General features: G+C 32.7%; 2 protein-coding genes across 3 annotated transcripts; one reads left to right on the plus strand and one right to left on the minus strand.

Moving 5' to 3' along the window:
• Nucleotides 1-5,707: 5,707 nt before the first annotated feature.
• LOC109014100 (40S ribosomal protein S20-2-like) lies at nucleotides 5,708-8,173 on the minus strand. 2 transcript variants are annotated; one of them, XM_018996426.2, is made up of 4 exons: nucleotides 8,061-8,173; nucleotides 7,715-7,844; nucleotides 7,187-7,300; nucleotides 5,708-6,128 (listed from the first exon to the last, which is right to left on the minus strand). In XM_018996426.2, the coding sequence occupies exons 2-4, from the start codon at nucleotides 7,824-7,826 to the stop codon at nucleotides 5,986-5,988; spliced, it is 369 nt and encodes a 122-aa protein (XP_018851971.1). In that variant the 5' UTR covers nucleotides 7,827-7,844; nucleotides 8,061-8,173; the 3' UTR covers nucleotides 5,708-5,985. The 2 variants fall into 2 exon arrangements, with proteins under 2 accessions (XP_018851971.1, XP_018851972.1); XM_018996427.2 differs by having other exon boundaries at nucleotides 7,715-7,839; nucleotides 8,061-8,160.
• An 8,122-nt stretch (nucleotides 8,174-16,295) lies between these two features.
• On the plus strand, nucleotides 16,296-19,783 carry LOC109014101 (probable LRR receptor-like serine/threonine-protein kinase At4g36180). The gene is made up of 4 exons (XM_018996428.2): nucleotides 16,296-17,065; nucleotides 17,622-17,882; nucleotides 18,015-18,887; nucleotides 19,107-19,783. Exons 1-4 carry the CDS (start codon nucleotides 16,642-16,644, stop codon nucleotides 19,586-19,588), a joined length of 2,040 nt encoding a protein of 679 aa, XP_018851973.2. The 5' UTR covers nucleotides 16,296-16,641; the 3' UTR covers nucleotides 19,589-19,783.
• Nucleotides 19,784-20,058: the final 275 nt, after the last annotated feature.

Here is a 20,058-nt window from a genome sequence, read left to right on the forward strand (position 1 = left end):
ATAATCTATATATCTCAAAGTTCTCATTTTGGAGTAAACATAATAAAGAGGAATTTGCTGATCTTTGTCTTGCCAAAACATGGACTCCTTCTACAGGGTCTCTCCCCAATTACGAATGAGTTTTTCTACACCCAATTAAAACTTCATGAAGAACACCGATGAAACTGATAAACAAAAATTGATATTTCTTTTTGTGGTTTCAAAAGTGTGAAAATTCGTCCATATATAATGACAATGTATTAATTGTACGTAAAGGTGGTAGAAATTAATCAAAAGACTAACATTCAAAATTTGTTTAATTTATTAATAATGACGATCAATGACTCGATTGAGATCATCGAAGGAGTGATATTGTTGGTATTATGTGATGCAAGATAAATCAAATCTTCTCTTTATAAGTCAGTGTGTAAAGCATATCTACAACTTTGATCATATCGTTGATATGGTAAAACTTCATTTATAAGAGATTTAAATTTTAAATTTTTCTTAAAAATCAAATATTGTCTAGTCAATGAGAAGGTATGCTTTACACCAACCTACAAATAGAATTTTTCTAAATCAAATGGAAATCTTCTACAATGTTCTGTCTAGATTACGTATAAACTATGCAAATGAGCAATGAGGATATTGTTAAAGAGGAGGGGGTCCGAGCAACCGAGAAACACCTCCTCGGACCTCGAGGACTAGAGGGCCCCCCCCCCCCTGTTGTAATTTTGTCCGAGTTTGTCTATAATTTCGGCAAATAATTGGAGGGTACGTACCCTTTCAAATTCATTAGACTTTTGAGTCCTTGAATTTTGGGTCTCAAACCCCTTTGACTTTGGTGCGTGCAGGCCAATTAGTCTCCACGGAAACCCCCTAGCTCGCAGGTTTTGTTCCGATTCATTTTTTTCCAAGCCTAGTGATCAAAATATCTTCAGAAAGATATATTGTTAGGTGGACGTTGATGGTGATATCATGCAACAGATTTCAAACGAATCCTCCAAAAAAATCTTAATCATTCTGTTGGACTCAAATCTTGGCTTGTCTATAACTATATCATGTATATAAGAGAACAGAGTTAAACGGTGAAATCACGAGTTCTTTAACTGAGTAATTAATAATGTATTGTATATAATGAGTAATGTTACATACTATCATGAAAAGTGCAAGTATCGTGCAATCATTTTGAAAAAAAATAGGATTTATAATTAAAGAATTAGTTTTTTTCAAGTGGGTCTCGTATCTATTTATTTTTTTAAAAGATTACATGACGCTTGCACACTCACGACTGCAAATATTATTTCTCATATATAGTATACTCTTATTTCACTTTCGTTTTATGAAAACTGTTAATCCATGTAACCTCACTATAGTAGAACGGAAGATGATGATATGGTGAGTAAGTCTCGCACTCCTTTTAAAAAATAAAGTTTATCATTAAAAAAATAATTTTTTATATGAATCTTAGATTTACTCACTTCTTGAAAAAAATAAAAAGTACACGAAACTTACACACTACACACTATAAAAATCTAAAAATCATTTCTCGATAAGTAATATTTCTTACTCGGTATGCTTATAGATTATTCATATAGCTTGCGCAATGAATGTAGTCGTTTTCCTTTATTGATGTGTTTGATTAAAGAAATCAAAAGGTCATGTTTTGACACCCCCTATAATGGAGAAAATCAATTTTTAGGAGGGGTCCAAAAAATGCACGGATTCACCTATTTGTGATTGATTTTCTTATTTTCTTTCATGCGCGTATGGGCTGATAAATTAGTCCCGACATAATTTCTTTATAGAAAAACGTGTTGATGAAAATTAAAGCTTGAATTGTGGTGTTTATGATTTAACAAAAAGCTTATCCACCAATCATGGTTATTGAAGCGAATAACTATAAAGAAGGTGCAATTAAATCCTGTTTGATGAAAAAGAACCGAAAGAAAAGATCAATCCTAAATTAATCAAAGATAATCGTAAGGTGAATTTAACAAAAGCACGCCACTCAAATGATGTTGTTTGGCACGGATGATCGACTATTAATGCAAAAAGATCACAAATAAAACCACCTCAATAATCCTGAAAATTATATATATATATATATATATATATATATTATATATGTTCATGTTATCTGATGGGAAATGATGTTTATCACTGAATTGCTTTGTTTCTTTTTCATTTGATTAGACCTCCTCTCACCCTCACCATAATTTTTGCTACGCCATGGCCCATGCAGCATGGACCCATGATTCAAGGGGTTTTCTAGCTCATGAATTATATTATATGCTTTGTTTGTATTAATCGGCTCTCGATCGACTCGTTATATCAATGTGGCATTAGTCATTAATGGTTGAAAATCGAGATCAAAGTATAATATACGACACTCTCCCAGCTAATAGTTGCATGTGCCTGATTTTGCTCAAGTTTTGAACATATATATATATATTATTATATATATATAATAATGCTAAATGTATTTAAAAAAAACTTAAAAGAACATTTACTTCTCTACATATCAGTTATTGATATGCTGAAAATCATGAAATTTAAAATTAAAAAAAAAATTAACAAAATAAGTCTTGTAAATAAAAATATAAGTAAAATTGTAAATACATATAGCACCATTCGTATATATATATATTTACAAAATATCGGTCCTAAAAAAAAAAACATCGGTCGAGCCGCAAATATATAAATAACATATAGAAAGATTCAGAGCTCGACAATACTATTGTCTGCGTGTTTAAGAAATGATTTATGTTTGGAAGAAGTTGTTGAATTTGGTTTAGTTTTTGAAACACGTACGGCCAAACCCATGAAGGAAATGTTTGATCAATTCTATTTTGTTTCAATGAAAATCATCCGAAAAAAGAGATCAGCTGAATGACTGAATCGAAAGTAGTTTTTGTAAAGATTAGGCAACAGGAGTACTGGCGCGGTACTGGATAAAAGGGAAAAGATCAAGGTGGATCCATATAACAGATGAGTATCTTGAAATTAAGAGAAGTAAACAAGATTAGGTTGCGACGTCTCGGATCATATTTATCATGCGGATTTGTCACGAGGGAAAAGTTGCATCCGCGAAAGTGTAAAGGTTGATAATAAATGTTGGAAAATGATAGTATGCGCCCATAGATTTGTCCCATATTTTGACGGTTTTTTATTAATAATTAAAAAAGTGACTATTAATGTATTAATGTATTTTTTTATTTTTTAAAAATATTTGAAGATGTTTAAAAAATATAGAAAAAAAAAATTAAAAAATTAAAAAATATATAATTTATACCAGAGGGCACACCCAGCGGTCAAATCCTAGACGTCATGCTAGCAGTTCCATAAATGTTTCATAGAAAAAGAATCTAATAAAAATAAATTTATAAACTAATGCAGTTTGATATAACATGTCAAATTGTAAAGTTTTTTAAGTAATGATATTTACCGTCATAAAGTATACAAGTAACGTATACTCGTTTTGAAAAAAAAAATGAATAAATATGAGACTAACATGAAAAAATTAATTTTTTAATAGTGAACCCCACTCTTTTTCAAAATGAGTGTGTGATGGTTGCATAACTTATGACTGTATTTAATATTACTCAAATTTTTTTTTTCTATTGTAAAACAAACTTGACGGACTATATACTCAAGTTTTTTTTTTCTATTGTAAAACAAACTTGACGGACTATATACTCAAGTTTTTTTTTTCTATTGTAAAATAAACTTGACTTACTATATTAAATTATATCTGTAAATTTATTTTTATGAAATCTTTTTATAAATTTAACATTTCTCTAAGTTAATTCCGTCGACTACAAACAATATAATTTTCTTACACTTTGATTCAAACATATTAATACTAATGCTATAGAGCCACCCTATCCACTCAATATCATTGGTGAAAACTTAAATGAAAGTTAAATAATATCATTTACTATTTAAGATGTGCATTAATGCATCAATCCATTATTGTCACACTTTGAATTTTAATTAATTTTTTGTTTGTAAAATATAATTGTTCATGCCAATATCAAACAAAGAAGTCCTTACAAAATATTATTATTTTTTCAATAGATTTTTATATAAAATAATGTTGATAGTATTTTTAACAACTCATATATAAAACATTACAATTTTAACCCTCCTTGATTCAAGTCATCAAGAGTAGACATAATTATTCGTGTCAAATGACTAATAACTCATGGGACTCATGATTACTACGTACTATGCATGACCATCATTAATACTTACAGTTAACATATTCCATCGCAAAAAGAAAAATTTTGTCGAATTTTACTGTACATAAATTTTAAACCAATGATTGAATCTTTAATAATTGATATAAAGTCATTTTAAACAATTATCGGCCATTTGATCCATAGCTATATCAACTTTATTGTCATATATTTCATAAAAGCTCTTTATATAATGAGTGCTGCTAGGGTGTCACCCAGTAATGACAGCTGATTTAGGCAAAACTTTTTTTATAATTTTTTTTATTCATAATTTTTTTAAATTTTTTAAAAATAAAAAAAATAAATGCACTAATAATCATTTCCTCAATCAATAAATAAAAGAAAAAAATATAAAAAGATAAATAAATACATAAACGGTCAAAATGAGAGAGTAAAATGGGGCGACATAGTAGCATACTTCTTATATAGTAGTACCATCATGCTATGTTCTGTTTAACTGATAATAAAACATACCAAGATTTAAAATTTTGAACCCTAAATATAAGTAATAGAACACCAAGTATAAAAAGATTGGGAAAAAAAATAAAAAGGAATTATATAGAGAAATTGGGGGGATGGGGCCGTGTTCATTTGATACGTGAAGAGGATTAAAAAAAGAGCTTTGCTACACAACCTCCACCACACTCCACACTACACACTTTTTTAAATTTTTAATATTTTTTTTTAAATTTTTTTTTGAGTTTATTCTTTTTAAATTATTTTAAATTTTTTATTCATTATTTATATAATAAATATTTAATAAAAGAAAAAAAAATAAAAAATAAAAATAATGTGGAGTGTGGAGGTTGTATGAATAGTAGGAGGTTGAGTAGATTTTTTGTTAAAAAAAGGAGGGTTGAGGGGAATTACTTTTACGACATGCATCTTTGATGTATAGCAGATAAGGAAAAACAAAAGCACATGTAGTTGTCTCCGACACTGGCAAAAAATATTAATCCATTTAAAATAAAAGGAAAAAAACCATTTTCTGCTTGAATCAAAGACGAGACATTTATTTAACGAACAGCAGCAGGGCCTATCGAGATGGGCTTACTTCCGGAAGGACGTGGGCCTTCTTCATGTTGAGCCTTGAATCATTCATGGCCTCCAAAGCCCGTAGAACTAGAAAGGCTTATAAAAGGCAGATTGCTATTATTTATTTATTTTTTTAACGAGTCTCTAGTTTAGTTTCAATCTTATAACCTTTCAATTTGGATCAGTTGAATAGAGTTTTTTGTCTCTAAAACTTGTATTTGTAAGCAGGTATAATAAATAAAATTATATTTATTATACCTCCACTCCACGCCTGCATGCAAGCAAACCTCGAGCTGGTGACAAACATAACATTTCCTTCTCTCATTGTCCTGTCCCAATGCAAAACCATCACAAGAAACCTAATGAACAAACACATTTGAACAGGTAAAAATGCACCAACTGTCGGCAACATAATTTTCTCCCATCGTAGAACAGATGACTTCCACGGAAAATGTCGAAAAGAATTCCACTGGAAACATGATGACATGAAACCATTTCTCACGGTATTCAAATATGACAATAAATCATTAAAAAATCTCAAACTTAATAAAACTGCAAAATATCAAAATCCCCCATCTCACAGATGTCTTTCATGACAATAACATACTGGAAGCACACCTCTACTGCCTTAAACCTACAGCATCGCTCAAGCTTGAGGCTTGGATGTATGTTCCAAGAAAACATAGAAACATAAGGTAAAGAGATTCTAATTGACTATAGTGCGACATGTTTAAGAATCCGCAATGGTAACTTCGACCTCCACACCAGGTTCAATAGTGATGGAGGTAATTTGCTTAACAACATCTGGGGAGCTAAAGAGGTCAATAACTCGCTTGTGGACACGAAGCTCAAATCGATCCCAGGTGTTGGTACCTGCAAACCAGAAACCCAAAAGTATAAAAATTTGCAAATAAAACAAAAACACTTGAGACAATGGCAAACTTAACCATAATAACTCCTAGAAAATAGGATTCTAGGATGCTATCAGAAACATAAGTATGCCTCAGTACAACTTAGTTGACCTACAACCAAAAAGCTGTTTAATTTTCCAGGCCACTATAAAACAAGGTACAGCATGATCCAAAAAACAACCATAAGGCATATTTGAACTCCCATGGGTATTCTTTCCAAACATAAAGTTAATATTAGCAGAAAATTTCTTTTTGATAAATCGATAGCATAAACATTGAGAAGGACAACAATCAAAGTATAGGCATACTGGAGAACAATAAGTCACCAGATATCCAGCTGCAAATTAGTCTGGAGTTATGTCTCCACGCACCATAATCATGTATTCACTGGTCATAAAATATAAAAACCAAACTACTGAAAACAACACATTGTTGAATCACAGCCTATTTCCACAGGCTGATCACAATTAGTGGATCAAAATGAAGTAAGACCAATTAGGCCATCAGTTGTGAGGGATTCAGCTGGTACTGAGGCCGTTACAAATTCTTCATTTTCCAAGATCCTCAAAAATCGAAATAAGGGATTTCGTGTATATCATGAGACAGCTTACCCAAACGCAGACCCTAGCCAGGTTTCTTTTTTTGTTTCAGCCTACTGTCTTATAATTGTGATACAAATACCCCGATGAAACCACCCACAATATTCACTCCGTTTCATATTTCTTCCAATGCTCATTCTACACCATTAAGTAGGATGCAAAGCATGCCTCAAGCAAGTGAGATCAAAATACAGAAGAGAATTTAATGGACCAAGAGAAGGCAGGTTAAATACCATGTATATCATAGTGATGGCAACATACCACAAAGAGTATCAACCTCCCAACATTATAGAAATGTTTACAGCTGGATACGATAGGCTTACGAAATGAAAATTAAAAAACGAGTAAATGGCGAAGACAATAATATGAGGCCAGGTATTTAAAACTCCAGTGGATTAATATATAAAAAATATATATATACCTTCACCACAAGGGGACTTCCTGGTGGTGATGTTCAGAACCTTGGTGGGCATTCTCACCGGTCCCTTAACCCTCAATCGCTTGTCCTTGGCACCACGAACCAAATCCGCACAAACTATTAAACATTGAACAAAACCATCAGGCTAATATACACCCCAGTTCACATAAATGGGATCGGAAAACACATATAAAGAGACCTGTCGACAAAAACTGATTGAAAAATTCCTGTAAGATTAAAAAATATATGAAAAACTACTAACAATGAAAGTAGGACCCGAACAGCAAGTCAAAACATTCGATAATAAAATCCTAAATGCGTCTTATATGAAGGTCAAAATAAACCCAAGTCAATCCTAAATAACCTAAGGGCGTCTTATGTTTGGACTTAAGCCATTATCAGAACCAACTTATTTCTATTTTAATATCATCAGTCATCACCATCATCATATGAGCGATAAATGCTCATAAACCAAAATAAAGACGAAAGCAAAGAACTATTTTTTTTTTTTTGGGGGGGGTGGGGGTTTACCTTTCTCGAGGTTCTTGACGTTCTTGGAGGAGAGGGTGATCCTGATCTTGTGAATCTGCTCCTGAGGCTCATCTACACCCTGCTGCTTCGGCGGCTTCAATGCGTACGCCATTCTTGCTGTCTTCCTTTCCTACCAAATTCCAATCGCCACATATGAATAAAAAGTTAAAACTGGCTCTCGGTCTTAATTCAAACAAACCCAATTGCGAATGAAATTGAGGAAACAAACAGATCCCAGCCCCTATTCTTACTGCCAAAAGTAACCAACAAGCTATAAGATCAAAGCCTCTGTGCAATAGCGCTAAGAAATAGTTTTAGAGAGGGAGAGATAAAGCAAGAGAAGGACCTTGGCGCTGAGGGAGGTGTGGAGCTAGACGGCTGCGGCTACTGATACCTCTTCTCTCAGAATAGGAAGTGAAAGGGCGATTCTTCTGGTTAGATATACGTGCTATTGTTTTTTAGGGTTTTGGAGGATTAGAATGGGCTGGGCCCAGTTTGGAAGATTGATCAATTGGGTTGATTCTAAACCCAAATAATCAGGCAGACGACGTGCACTATAGTCTATGGGATTGATGGGAGACGACATGCTTTTCTATTTTCAATCTCTTTCTTTTTTCTTTTTTTTTTCTTCAAAAAATAATATTTCATTTTTCTGAGAAAGTGGTGATTATCAATTTATCTCCACCGACGCTTTATTATCTTAAAAATCTTGTCATTTAGACGCGTGACCCTGGCATTTCACGATTTGCCTCTAGGAAAATGATATTATGTCGTTTAAATTTATTCCTTCAATTTAATTGTTCATATATATATTATTTAATAGTTAAGAAAGTGATTATTAATATATTTATTTTTTTAAATATTTAAATATATTCAAAAAATATTAAAAAAAGTAAAAAAAAATTACAATTTATACTAAGGGCACACCAAGTGAGCAAACTTGAGAGACATAGTAGCACTACCCTTGTCTCTATTGGTATTTTATTATTTTCTTTTTTCCTTCTCTGTTACAATTATTACTATCACTGACTATATTTATAATAAATATAATAATATTTACTGTTATTATTATTATTATTATAGAAGAACTTAGCCCCAATGTATTACTAAATTACACTTGACATTTTATTTTGAGTAATGTTAGATAATTTCATATTTATTTATTTTTTTTTAAAAAAAGTGTACATTATTTGTGCACTTTATGATTGTAAATACCATTTTTTCATTTTTCAACAACTTTTGAAATTCTAATATCTACAACAGAAAAATATTTCATCTAAACTTCACGAAGAGAAATATTAATATAAAAAAAATATTAATTTGGTGGAAGGTTTAGAGATACTCCTTTTCTTGTAATAAAGGATTTCATTAAAGTAAGATTAAAAATACAAGAGAATGAAGTGGGCAATCTAAACAAAAGCACCATTTTACAATAGATGTAGTGTAAGCATAAAATATTTTTAAAAAAAATGGGCAAAAGATCCAACAAATTGGATTCGGGCCCTTGATCCTTGGCTGAGCTAAAGAAAGGACTACTAAACAAAGCTGTTTGTAGTCTAATCGATGAACTACTCAAATGAAGTTTGAAGCTGTAACTGAGAAAGGATCATTGTAATATACTGTTTCAGTATTGATGATAGAATCACCACATCCTTTACCTCCAAACTCTTAGTTAGTTGGGTAGCTAGAGTTTGTTGGGCCAAATCGACGGCGATGCACCAAGGATACTCATGCCAATGTCCGCGAATGGGCTTCTGTATCAGCGTGGCCCAGATCTAGAAGATATGGATGTGGGGAACTCAAACGTGCTGCGCGTGTAGTCTAGAGGCTAGCATACGTGCTGGTGCAAGAGATGCACAAACGGTTTGGGCAGTGCATAGGCACCATGTGCCGATCTTTTGGTGACAACACTTACACACGGTTTTGAAAATCTTCAACTGGTGAACATGATGCTAGAGTGCATGTAACAGTTTGATGATCGGAAGATAAAAGATCGGACATATTCCGACTTAGTAGAGGAGGGAAAAAAAGATTGCAAAGCTTGCTCTTCGATATTTTTTCAAAAGGTCGCCCACCAAATTCCAAGTCTTCGATATTATTTCAAAAGATTGCAAAGCCTGCTCAAATTAACGATACCAACAAGCTCAAGCAGCACGCTTCTTTTTCTTTGCTTTTTGTTTGTTTGTTTGTTTGTTTATTGGCGTGTAATTGAAACCAATATCTAGGCCATTGATGAAGAGACCTGTGATTTCATAGGATCCGTTACATCTATTTTATAAAAAAAATAACTTTATAATATAACGTATCACATTAAGTTATGACATTGCTTCTCTAGTCCGAATGTTAGATCGTTTGTTTGCAGAATTCTTCTAACAAGATTTTGAACCAGACGAGCTCAAAGCATCTTCGAAAAAAAAATAAGGAACTTTTGCTATATTTGGACGGAGATCACCTTCAGTTATCTGTCAAAATCGAATGATCTAAACTCTAACCTAGAAAGGTTCATCCAAAACATTGATGCCAATAGCACATCAAGTTGGTCAGCCTAGCAGTTTGACAGTTCACACGATTTGCTCTCAACTTCACAACTGTGTATATATATATATAAAAAAAAAAAAGACTAAATAAATAAATATATATATATATATAAAGACAAAATGTTCAAATAAGATGACTACTAGTCCTCAAAAAATATAATGGAACTAGAAATACAAAACAAATTTCTTGATTCCGTCTAATCTCCAAAATTAAAATAAGCATAACAAAATCTTCCCATGGTTATGAATTCGACGGTCTCAAAGCCAGACATCTGCCGGAAGACTTCCCTCCTTCAGAATATCCGTTCCTCTCAACCATGCCTAAAAGTGTGCTGAGCTCCATGCTATACTTAGGCAATAAGAGTGCTAGCAGTGGTTGACTCGCTGCAGAAATAAAGGTTGAGTCAGTGACATAATTTTTTATAGGTAAACTAAAATTTTATTGATAAATAATAAAAGGTCCAGACCAAGTTCACAGGACGTAGGTCGAATACAAGAGAGGATTCATGAACAAATAGAGAGAGAGAAGAGACAGAAACAGTTTGGATGAAAATTCTAAAGTATATGTGAACAAATTGGATGAATATGTTGAGAAATAATCTTATATTGGCTGTGGATAATGTCTTGAACATGTTTATAAGCAATGAGCAATCCTCTCTTGTAGAATCGGTTTTATGAGATGAGTTAGGCTTATAAGTTTCTTCATGATATTAGAGCCTACCACAGAACGAATGGGGACCCATACTATTTATCACATGACAAAGATCATAAAAAATACTGACTTGCATGTGTTGAGGAATAATTTCACATTGGTTGTGGACAAGGTTTTGGACATGTTTATAAGCAATAAGCAATCATCTCTTGTAGAATCAATTTTATGAGATGAATTAAACCCATAAATTTCTTCAGAATATTGGGATCATTAAAGAGAGTCGATTTAAAGAGCTAGATAGCTCCACAAGCATAGGCAACGCATTTCCAGAAAATAGATAGCGAGAGAGTAAGAGAGAGTTACAACATTCTACTTTCTTTTTATTTAGAAATAACGACAGGGAAACCAAACCAATGCCAACAAATTTGAGTGTGCTTACCACAAAGAAGGAATCCCATATAACCCAAATCCAAGTCCATGCGATAACCACTCCAGTCTATGAAGAATCTTCTTTTGAATTGGATTTGTGAAATCAAGAAAGAGTGAAGAGGGTGCGGGGAAGGAAAAGACCAAAGCTTTTTTTCTTTTTAAAGTTTTGAAAAAGAAATACTAGCTGTTGAGACTATTAGGGATAAGACTTGGATAAAAACCCAACCTGCATGCAATTATATATATATAGTTTTTTACAAGTAACATGCAATTATATTTTCCAGAAGCAAAATTATAATCGGCATGAAAATAACAAAAAACAGTATCTGATTGCACGCACCAAACTAAAATCAGAGCATCTAATCCCAATTCAATCTTTCATTTAGTGGCTCAAACAGGGCCATCAAAGTTAAAATCCTACACCAATCTTTCATTTATCTTTTGGAACAATTATGTGTTATCATTCTACTAAAGATTTCCAGCCACACCGAACTGCTTGCTTTAATTTATGAGCCATTTTATATCTTCTTCTTCTAAAAGAGATGATGATACGATCCCCAGCAGAGTTTGAACTTTGATGTTGACCCTGACCATCCTCAAAGTGCCACAACTCTTTAACTAATATCCACACATGGGGAGGCTTAAAGTGACAACGACAGCAGTTTAATGCATGCAAAATTTTAATATTTAAATTCAAACTTACCATTCTCATGTATAGGATAATACTTTTATCTATTAACAAATTCATCGATATATTTTTTTTTTTTTAGTGATTGAGAAAGTGTTTTTTTTAGTGATGTTATAATTGTTTTAAAAAAATATTTAAGAGTATAAAAAAAATACCATTTGGCCTTATAGGTTGGCCTACACCATCGTAGACTACTGTAAGTCTATATATACAAGTATAGACTGTAAGGTCCTGTTCGAAACTTGGATTGAATTGAGATCAGTTTAATTTTAAGATCTAACATCTAAGGTTGCGTTTGGATGTTGAAATGAGTTGAGTTGAGATAATAAAATATTATTAGAATATTATTTATTATTATTATTATTATTTTAGGATTTGAAAAAGTTGAATTATTTATTATATTTTATATTAGAATTTGAAAAAGTTGTAATAATAAGTTGAGATGAGTTGAGATGAGTTTTAATTCCAAACGTATCTTAAATATCCACCTTTTAAATCAATAAATTCATTTCAACTCAAAACATATTTACACGTGGGACTCATAATTTTTTTCAACTTAACACCTCTTTATATGCGGGTCCTACAACCTTTTTTAAATTTCTATAAATATATCTAAATACATCTAAGTTTATCTTAGGTGGATCCTACATAACTCACTTCATCATCTCAACTCATTACTATTCATAAAAAACTCAACTCATCTCATCTCAATTTAGCTTAATATTCAAATGGGACCTAAGGCCCAGTTTGTTTTCATAACTCCTATTAATTTATCCCATCTAATTATTACAACTTTTTAAAATTTTCATACAAAATAAAATTAACATTTTAACTTTTTCAAATCTAAAAACGAAATATTAAAAAAATATATTATAATAATATTTTATTTAACTTTTAATTTTAACTCATCTCATTTCATTTTAAACAACAAACTAGGCCTAAGTCAGTTCTGTATGTTGCTCACTAATTTCCCTTAAAGTACTGCACTTCTAAGTGCAAATGGCAGTTGTAGCACCATACAGTCTATATACCCTGCTGCTTGCTCTCTCAAGTCAAGTCTCGTATATTTATGGAAGAGAATGGTAAGTAAAGACTGATCCTATATAATAGAGTAAAGTGAGATATAGTATTAAAATTTGTAAGTTTGGCGTATTATTTTTTAAAAAAAGTAGGTTATATTATTAAAAAGTAATTTTTATTTTATATAGATATCATATTTATCTATATTTTTTTTCAAAACTAATATGCAAAATTTGCACAAACTAACAGTACAAATATATTTTTTTATTTAATATTATAAGAAGTGCACTACTCTTGGGGGAATGTATTAAAAAGTGAAAAAAAGTAATTTTATAAGGAAGAGATGCCCTGCCACTATGCAAAGAAATTGAAAAGAAAGCAATAAACTTAAAAAATAAAAATAAAAAAATGGCTGTGCCAAAGAACGAATCTGGTATGGGCAATAGCCCTCAAAAGTGACATCATTATATTTTTGGAGAGAACCTAAAGAGAAAGCTGTGTACATGAGCCGCAGCTGACACGTTGTTGGCAGCAGTGCTGGTACTCTTCTAATTAAGCAGGCCAGGTTTGAGTATATATTGGTGCCTTAAAAGAAGCAAAGCAGCATGAATGCAACATTAACATGCATTAGAAAACCTTCTTTTTCGGTTAATGGGGGACATGTTAATCAAAGGAATTAAAGAAAAGCCGATGCTAGTCGTGGATTTCCAATATAGTTGTCGTCTTACAGATTTCAGAACTCTGTGGACTGTGCAGCCCCACATATCTCACTTTTTTTCTTTTTTTTTTAAGAAAAATTATTTTCATTACTCTCTATTTATTATTTCACATCTTATAAAATATATTTTTGCATCTTATAAAAAATACATTCACATCCTATAAAAAAATTATAGGAATAAGGCGTGAGAGGGAATAGTAGCTGATAAGTATAATTTCTTTTTCACTGACTAATGTTTTTCTTTCTGGTCCTAAATAAACGTAAAGACTAATATTTGAAGCGTGCCAGGACGTAATCCAAATAAGAACGTAAATGATTTGTATAGTCTAAGAGTTTATACGTCGCATGCTATATCATTAAAAAAGTTGATAAATGTGAAATTTATATAAAAAAATTATATTTTAATAGTAGGCTATATTATTTTTTAAATAGAGTACGTAAAATTTATTAAGACTATTTAGTGTTATTCTTTATCAATGATGCACATTCTTATCATTATTAAACTTTCAAACTTAGGTTTAAAAAACTAAAGTTAAACTCTAAAGATCTAGGTCAAACTCTACATATTTCTCATGTGATTTTCCGAAATGGCTGACTAAGGCTAGATTCTCAGCAAAAGACTAGCCTCATGTATATATATTTTTTTAGGGTAAGCAATGAAAATGTAAGAATGTGCATGAAGTGCTTTGATTCTTAAATAATTCTATATTTTGGCTTATCTTGCTAATTAATTAACATCTAATTGAGAAAATTTTAAAATATTTTTATATACTTCAAATGCTAAAATCCAAAGATGAAAAACAGAAAAAGGAATAATTATAATGGAAAAGAACAACTGGACGATAGCAGTAGAGTGGAGCCAAGTCCCTCAGACTCTCTGACACAGGACAATAATAAAGAGAGGCAAAATAGTTTGGAGCAAAGCTAGCGTGCCGCTTACCGCTGCAAGTGACCGCTAGTTCAAAGTTAGTATTTTTTTTTATCTAATTTTTTTATTCATATTTTTTTATTATTTTTAAAAAATATAAAAAATATATCAATACATTAAAAATTATTTTTCTAATTATTAAGTAAAAAAATATTATTAATATTTTTGTTTATTGAACGGTCAAATAAAGCGGTAAATTTTGTGCGGCAAAAATAGATTTTTCCAGTTTGTCTCTCTCGGGACTTCACCCAGGCCCCAACATGAAAATCCAAAATTCTTTATCATACAAATTTCATTTGAATATCTGGAATCAGATAGGCGCTGGTCCATGAGAGAGCCTTGGATATCAAGGGAATCTCATTGGTTGAAAACAATGCCTGTTTTCTTGTATGTTGATTTCTTTTTCTTTTTGCCCAATCAGTTAGGAACTTAGGAGAAGTACACTGATTTAATATAGAGTGTGTTTACATGTGATTTATGCTATTTGAATTAATTCAAAAGGAGACTAATGCCACGAAAGCTGTGCTGGGGACGATCGAGTAAAACTGACAGTCCATCATTAACCACGTGGCGAACGTAATTGGTACTGTAGTCATGGCCCTATATCTTCAGACATTAATTTTTCTTTTCAATCCAGGAACGATGGACCATTTGTCAGAGAGTCTACTTCTAAATTTCTAATTTTTCCTTTTTTTTTTTTTTTAAATGCATTCCACCATTATCTTTTATTGTTATTATTATTATTATTTGTTATTGTGTTTGGGTTTGATACATATTGTAGGGTATTTGTACTACTAAATTTATTTTATGAATTGTTTTAAAAAAACTTAATTTTCTGAATTAGATTCTAGAATATATGTTATGTTAAATTAAAATGAAAGTAACCCAAATGGTAAATATTTTCTAAAAGACATTATGAGTTTAGTATCAATCCTTTACACTAACTCGAAACCTCAATTCAAAAACTCACTTATAGGAACATGTTTTAAGAGTAATGCTAGACACAATCACACAAGTTTTAAATAATAACTTTCATACAAAATTTTTGTTAAAAAGTAGGTTCGACTAATAAATAATAGTTTTTTAATATTTTTTTTAAAGTGAAGTCTACTTTTTTATAATGATTTATACGAGAATTATCTATTTAAGATTTATATAAATCATTTCTTATATTTTAATATCCACACGTGAGAGTTATATGTGGGAGAAATAAAATATATAAAGTGGATTTTGTAATATTTAATATTATCTAAAAATAATTTATAGAATCAATAACAAATCTTATAAGATCCATTTTGTATTTGAGTAATGAAAGATGATACTTATACAATAAATTGTTATAAGGGTATTTTTATAAGTCAAATCTAGAGGCATATCATGTTTGCTAAGCATTTTATAACGGTATTTTTATAAGGTATTTTATAAAAATATTATTGTATAAAATATTGTGAAGAATTATTTATGTTTATCAATTTTCTTTTTTCGTTATTTCTGTTAATTTAAAAAGTTTTTATTTTTTTATTTTTTCAGTGTTTCACGCACAGACCAACATTCTCGAACTCACTTTACTACAAGGAATTTAAGAGCAAACAGAGCTCTCAATCCCTTGACTACTGCCATCTCATCACCACAACTTCAAACTACTCTGCATGCAACTGAGAGCTCTTATAATCTTCGTTGTTGTTCAAGAAAAGTCATTCAATCCTACCGCCACATCTCCATAATGTTCCATCTCATTCTTGCCCGAGGTCCGAGAGGCTGACTTTTCTTACTATAGCACTCCACTTCTCTCATTCCTTGTCTCTTCCTCGCGGCCATTTTCTGCCTTGCAAGATAGAAACAATTAAACAAAGATCGAGGGAAGGGATAGAACGAGACCCTTTTTGTTTTGAGTGAGAGAGAGGGAGAGAGTTAAAAACCAGCGCTGCTTGTACTAGTTTGAGCCTGCACCAAAAATGGGTTTCACTGCGTTTCTATTCTATGTCATCTTTTTGTTAACGAGCCCAACATGGGTCTGTGCAAATCCACAGCTCAGAGCACTCATGGACATTAAGGAGGATTTGGACCCGCGGAGCCAGTACCTATCTTCATGGACCATCGATGGTAACCCATGTGACGGTTCCTTCGAAGGTGTTGCCTGCAATGAGAGAGGTCAAGTGGCAAACATTTCGTTGCAGGGAAAGGGGCTCTCAGGCAAGATCTCTCCGGCCATTGCTGGGCTCAGGCACTTAACGGGGCTCTACTTGCATTATAACTCTCTGTACGGAGAGATACCAAGAGAAATAGCAAATTTGACTGGGTTGAGTGATTTATATCTGAATGTAAATAATCTCTCTGGGGAGATTCCTCCTGAGGTCGGAAACATAGCCGGTTTACAAGGTTAGTACCGGTGGATTTGTATTTCTGTAGTTTTTTATTTAAATATTTTTGTTTGAAGATGTGTACTTAAAAATTTGAACTTGATTGTTTCACTAGTGCAGCAGTGCTATTATGTTCAAAGACTGGCCTTACTCACCAACATGTATGTGGGTGTGTAAATTAAAAAGAAAATGCCTTTTACTCAAATGGGAAGTTTCTATGGATTCCTACTGATCAGTTTTGATGAGACATAATTTATAAAGGGCAAATAAAGAATCGTAAATATTGCTGCTGAAGGCTGATAAAATGTTTAATGAGTTGACAAATAAATAAGCAATGTCTGGTACAACCGTTAAATATATTTTTCTATCCTTAATGCCTTCGAGCAAAATGTGGGAGGGTAGGCATTTTCAGTTTTCAGTTGTTCGCATATTTTCGTATCTGCAAAGGTTAGATGTAAAGCTGAATGGATCAGATGGCTTCTATGTTGTTCAATGATATTTCTGCTGCTAGTGTTATGGATTTTCTCTGAAAAGCTTCAAATTTTGCTTGACTTGGCTTTTCATTTGCTCTGTAGTATTGCAACTTTGTTATAACCAATTCACGGGAAGCATACCTACACAGCTGGGTTCTCTGAAGAAGCTTAGTGTTCTTGCTCTGCAATATAACAAATTAACTGGAGCAATCCCTGCAAGTTTAGGGGATTTGGGAATGTTAATGAGGATAGATTTGAGATCCAATCACTTATTTGGTTCAATTCCCACAAAGTTGGCCAACGCTCCTTTGCTGGAAGTTCTAGACATTCGAAACAATACTCTCTCTGGCAATGTACCTCCTGGTAAAGTTGTGAATACTGCTCACATTACTTTTTTTTTTTTTTGTTGTTGTACGAGTACGTCTGTTTTTAATTTTTTTTTAAAAGTAAACACAAGTTTAATCGTTGATATTGTTTTCGTTGTTGTTGATGAAGCTTTGAAGAGACTGAACGATGGATTCCTATACCAAAACAACCTTGGCTTATGTGGGATTGGGTTTTTATCTTTGAAAGCTTGCAATGCTTCGGATCATCTCAATCCGAGTAGGCCTGAGCCCTATGGACCAGGTGCAACCAACCTGCCGACAAGAGAAATACCAGAGACAGCAAATGTGCAGTTACCTTGCAACCATACTCGGTGCTCAAATCCGTCAAAATCCCAACGATCGTCTGTTGCTGTTGGTGTATTAATTGTGGTAACAATTGCTCTATCGGCTATAGGAATTCTGATCTTCATCCATTATCGCCGCCAGAAACAAAAACTTGGCACCACATTTGATACTTCTGCAAACCGTCTTAGTACTGACCAGGTCAAAGGAGTTTACAGGAAGAATGGCTCTCCTCTCATCAGCCTTGAGTACCCCAATGGGTGGGACCCTTTAGCTAATGATCGAAATTTCGGTGGGTTAGTGCAAGAAGTCTTCCAGAGCTTTAGGTTCAATTTGGAGGAGGTGGAGTCAGCTACTCAGTACTTCTCAGAGGGGAACTTGTTGGATAAAAGTAACTTTTCTGCAACTTACAAAGGAGCTTTAAGAGATGGGTCCGTTGTTGCTATTAAGAGTATCAGCAAAACTAGCTGCAAGTCAGAGGAAGCTGACTTTTTGAAGGGATTAAACATTTTGACCTCTTTGAGGCATGATAATTTGGTAAGGTTGAGAGGATTTTGTTGTTCAAGGGGCCGTGGTGAGTGCTTTCTCGTCTATGATTTTGTCCCCAACGGGAATTTACTGCACCATATTGATGCAAAGGATGATAGCCATGTCCTTGAATGGTCAACTAGAGTTTCTATCATGAAGGGCATTGCCAAAGGTTAGGTTCTATCTCCCTGGTTTAGGTTTTTCACCGTCTTCTATCTTTTAATTTAGGAAAATGATCAACTTACAGCTCTTTTATAACGATATAGGTCTTCATGAATGCCTATCTTACCTTGGAAATTCAGATTATAGATAGTTTGTGTTTTTCATGTTCTTTTCACCAGAAATGTTCATTTTTTGTTTATACTAATTCTTTGTTCTTTTCCCTAAGCAGGTATAGCATATTTACACAGTTACAAAGTGAACAAACCAGCTCTTGTTCACCAAAACATTTCAGCTGAGCATGTGCTCATTGACCAGCGATTTAACCCATTGCTCTCAGATTCGGGCCTGCACAATCTTCTGACCAATGATGTTGTCTTCTCAGCACTCAAGACCAGTGCTGCAATGGGTTATCTAGCTCCTGAATACACCAGTACAGGCAAATTCACTGAGAAAAGCGATGTGTATGCATTTGGGGTGCTCGTTTTCCAAGTCCTCTCAGGAAAGCGCAAAGTCACTAGCTCGATTCGTCTTGGTGCAGAGTCATGCAGGCTTCAAGATTTTATTGACCCAAACCTTCATGGCAGGTTCTTTGAATATGAAGCAACAAAGCTTGCAAGGATCGCGTTGCTTTGCACGCTCGAGTCTCCAATTGAGAGGCCATCCATGGAAGCTGTTGTTCAAGAATTGGGTAACTGTAGTAGTTGTCTCTGATTTCCCATTGCTTGCAGAGCATTTCAAAATGGAAGGCTTAGAGATGACCAACTAACTGCTCACTGATTAGGAAAACTAGGTCCTTGTAATGTTGAGTCCTTTTGCTGATCAGGACTAAGCTTTGTTCTGTATGTGACTGAACCTTGATTTCTTCTGGCATGGAAATGGAATTCTTATGGGGCATTTTGTTTTTTAGTCTCATGTATTTCTAAGGAGGTGGGTGAAATTCCCACTATCAACAAAGCTTTCACAATTGGTTTATTTTCACAACTTCTCTCAATTCATCTTATATCATTTAACCATTATAACTTTTTCAAATTTTCATATAAAATAAAATAAACAATTTAAAATTTTCAAATCTCAAAATAAAATAATATTAAAAAAATATATTCTAACAATATTTTATTCAACTTTTAACTTTAATATCAACTCATCTCATCTGTAAAAACAAAGAAACATGAGACTTAGCA

The sequence above is a fragment of the Juglans regia genome, chromosome 10 (assembly GCF_001411555.2).
Source record: "Juglans regia cultivar Chandler chromosome 10, Walnut 2.0, whole genome shotgun sequence".
Taxonomy (NCBI): Eukaryota; Viridiplantae; Streptophyta; class Magnoliopsida; order Fagales; family Juglandaceae; genus Juglans; species Juglans regia.

Excerpts from the sequence above, each read along its gene's own strand:
- LOC109014100 (XM_018996426.2), bottom strand. The coding sequence starts at position 7,826 with ATGGCGTACGCATTGAAGCCGCCGAAGCAGCAGGGTGTAGATGAGCCT. Across the intron at positions 7,301-7,714 it reads CGTCAAGAACCTCGAGAAAG|TTTGTGCGGATTTGGTTCGT; the intron begins GTAAACCCCCAC and ends AATGTTTAATAG. Across the intron at positions 6,129-7,186 it reads GAAGTCCCCTTGTGGTGAAG|GTACCAACACCTGGGATCGA; the intron begins GTATATATATAT and ends TCTGGTTTGCAG.
- LOC109014101 (XM_018996428.2), top strand. The coding sequence starts at position 16,642 with ATGGGTTTCACTGCGTTTCTATTCTATGTCATCTTTTTGTTAACGAGC. Across the intron at positions 17,066-17,621 it reads AAACATAGCCGGTTTACAAG|TATTGCAACTTTGTTATAAC; the intron begins GTTAGTACCGGT and ends TTTGCTCTGTAG. Across the intron at positions 17,883-18,014 it reads CTCTGGCAATGTACCTCCTG|CTTTGAAGAGACTGAACGAT; the intron begins GTAAAGTTGTGA and ends TTGTTGATGAAG.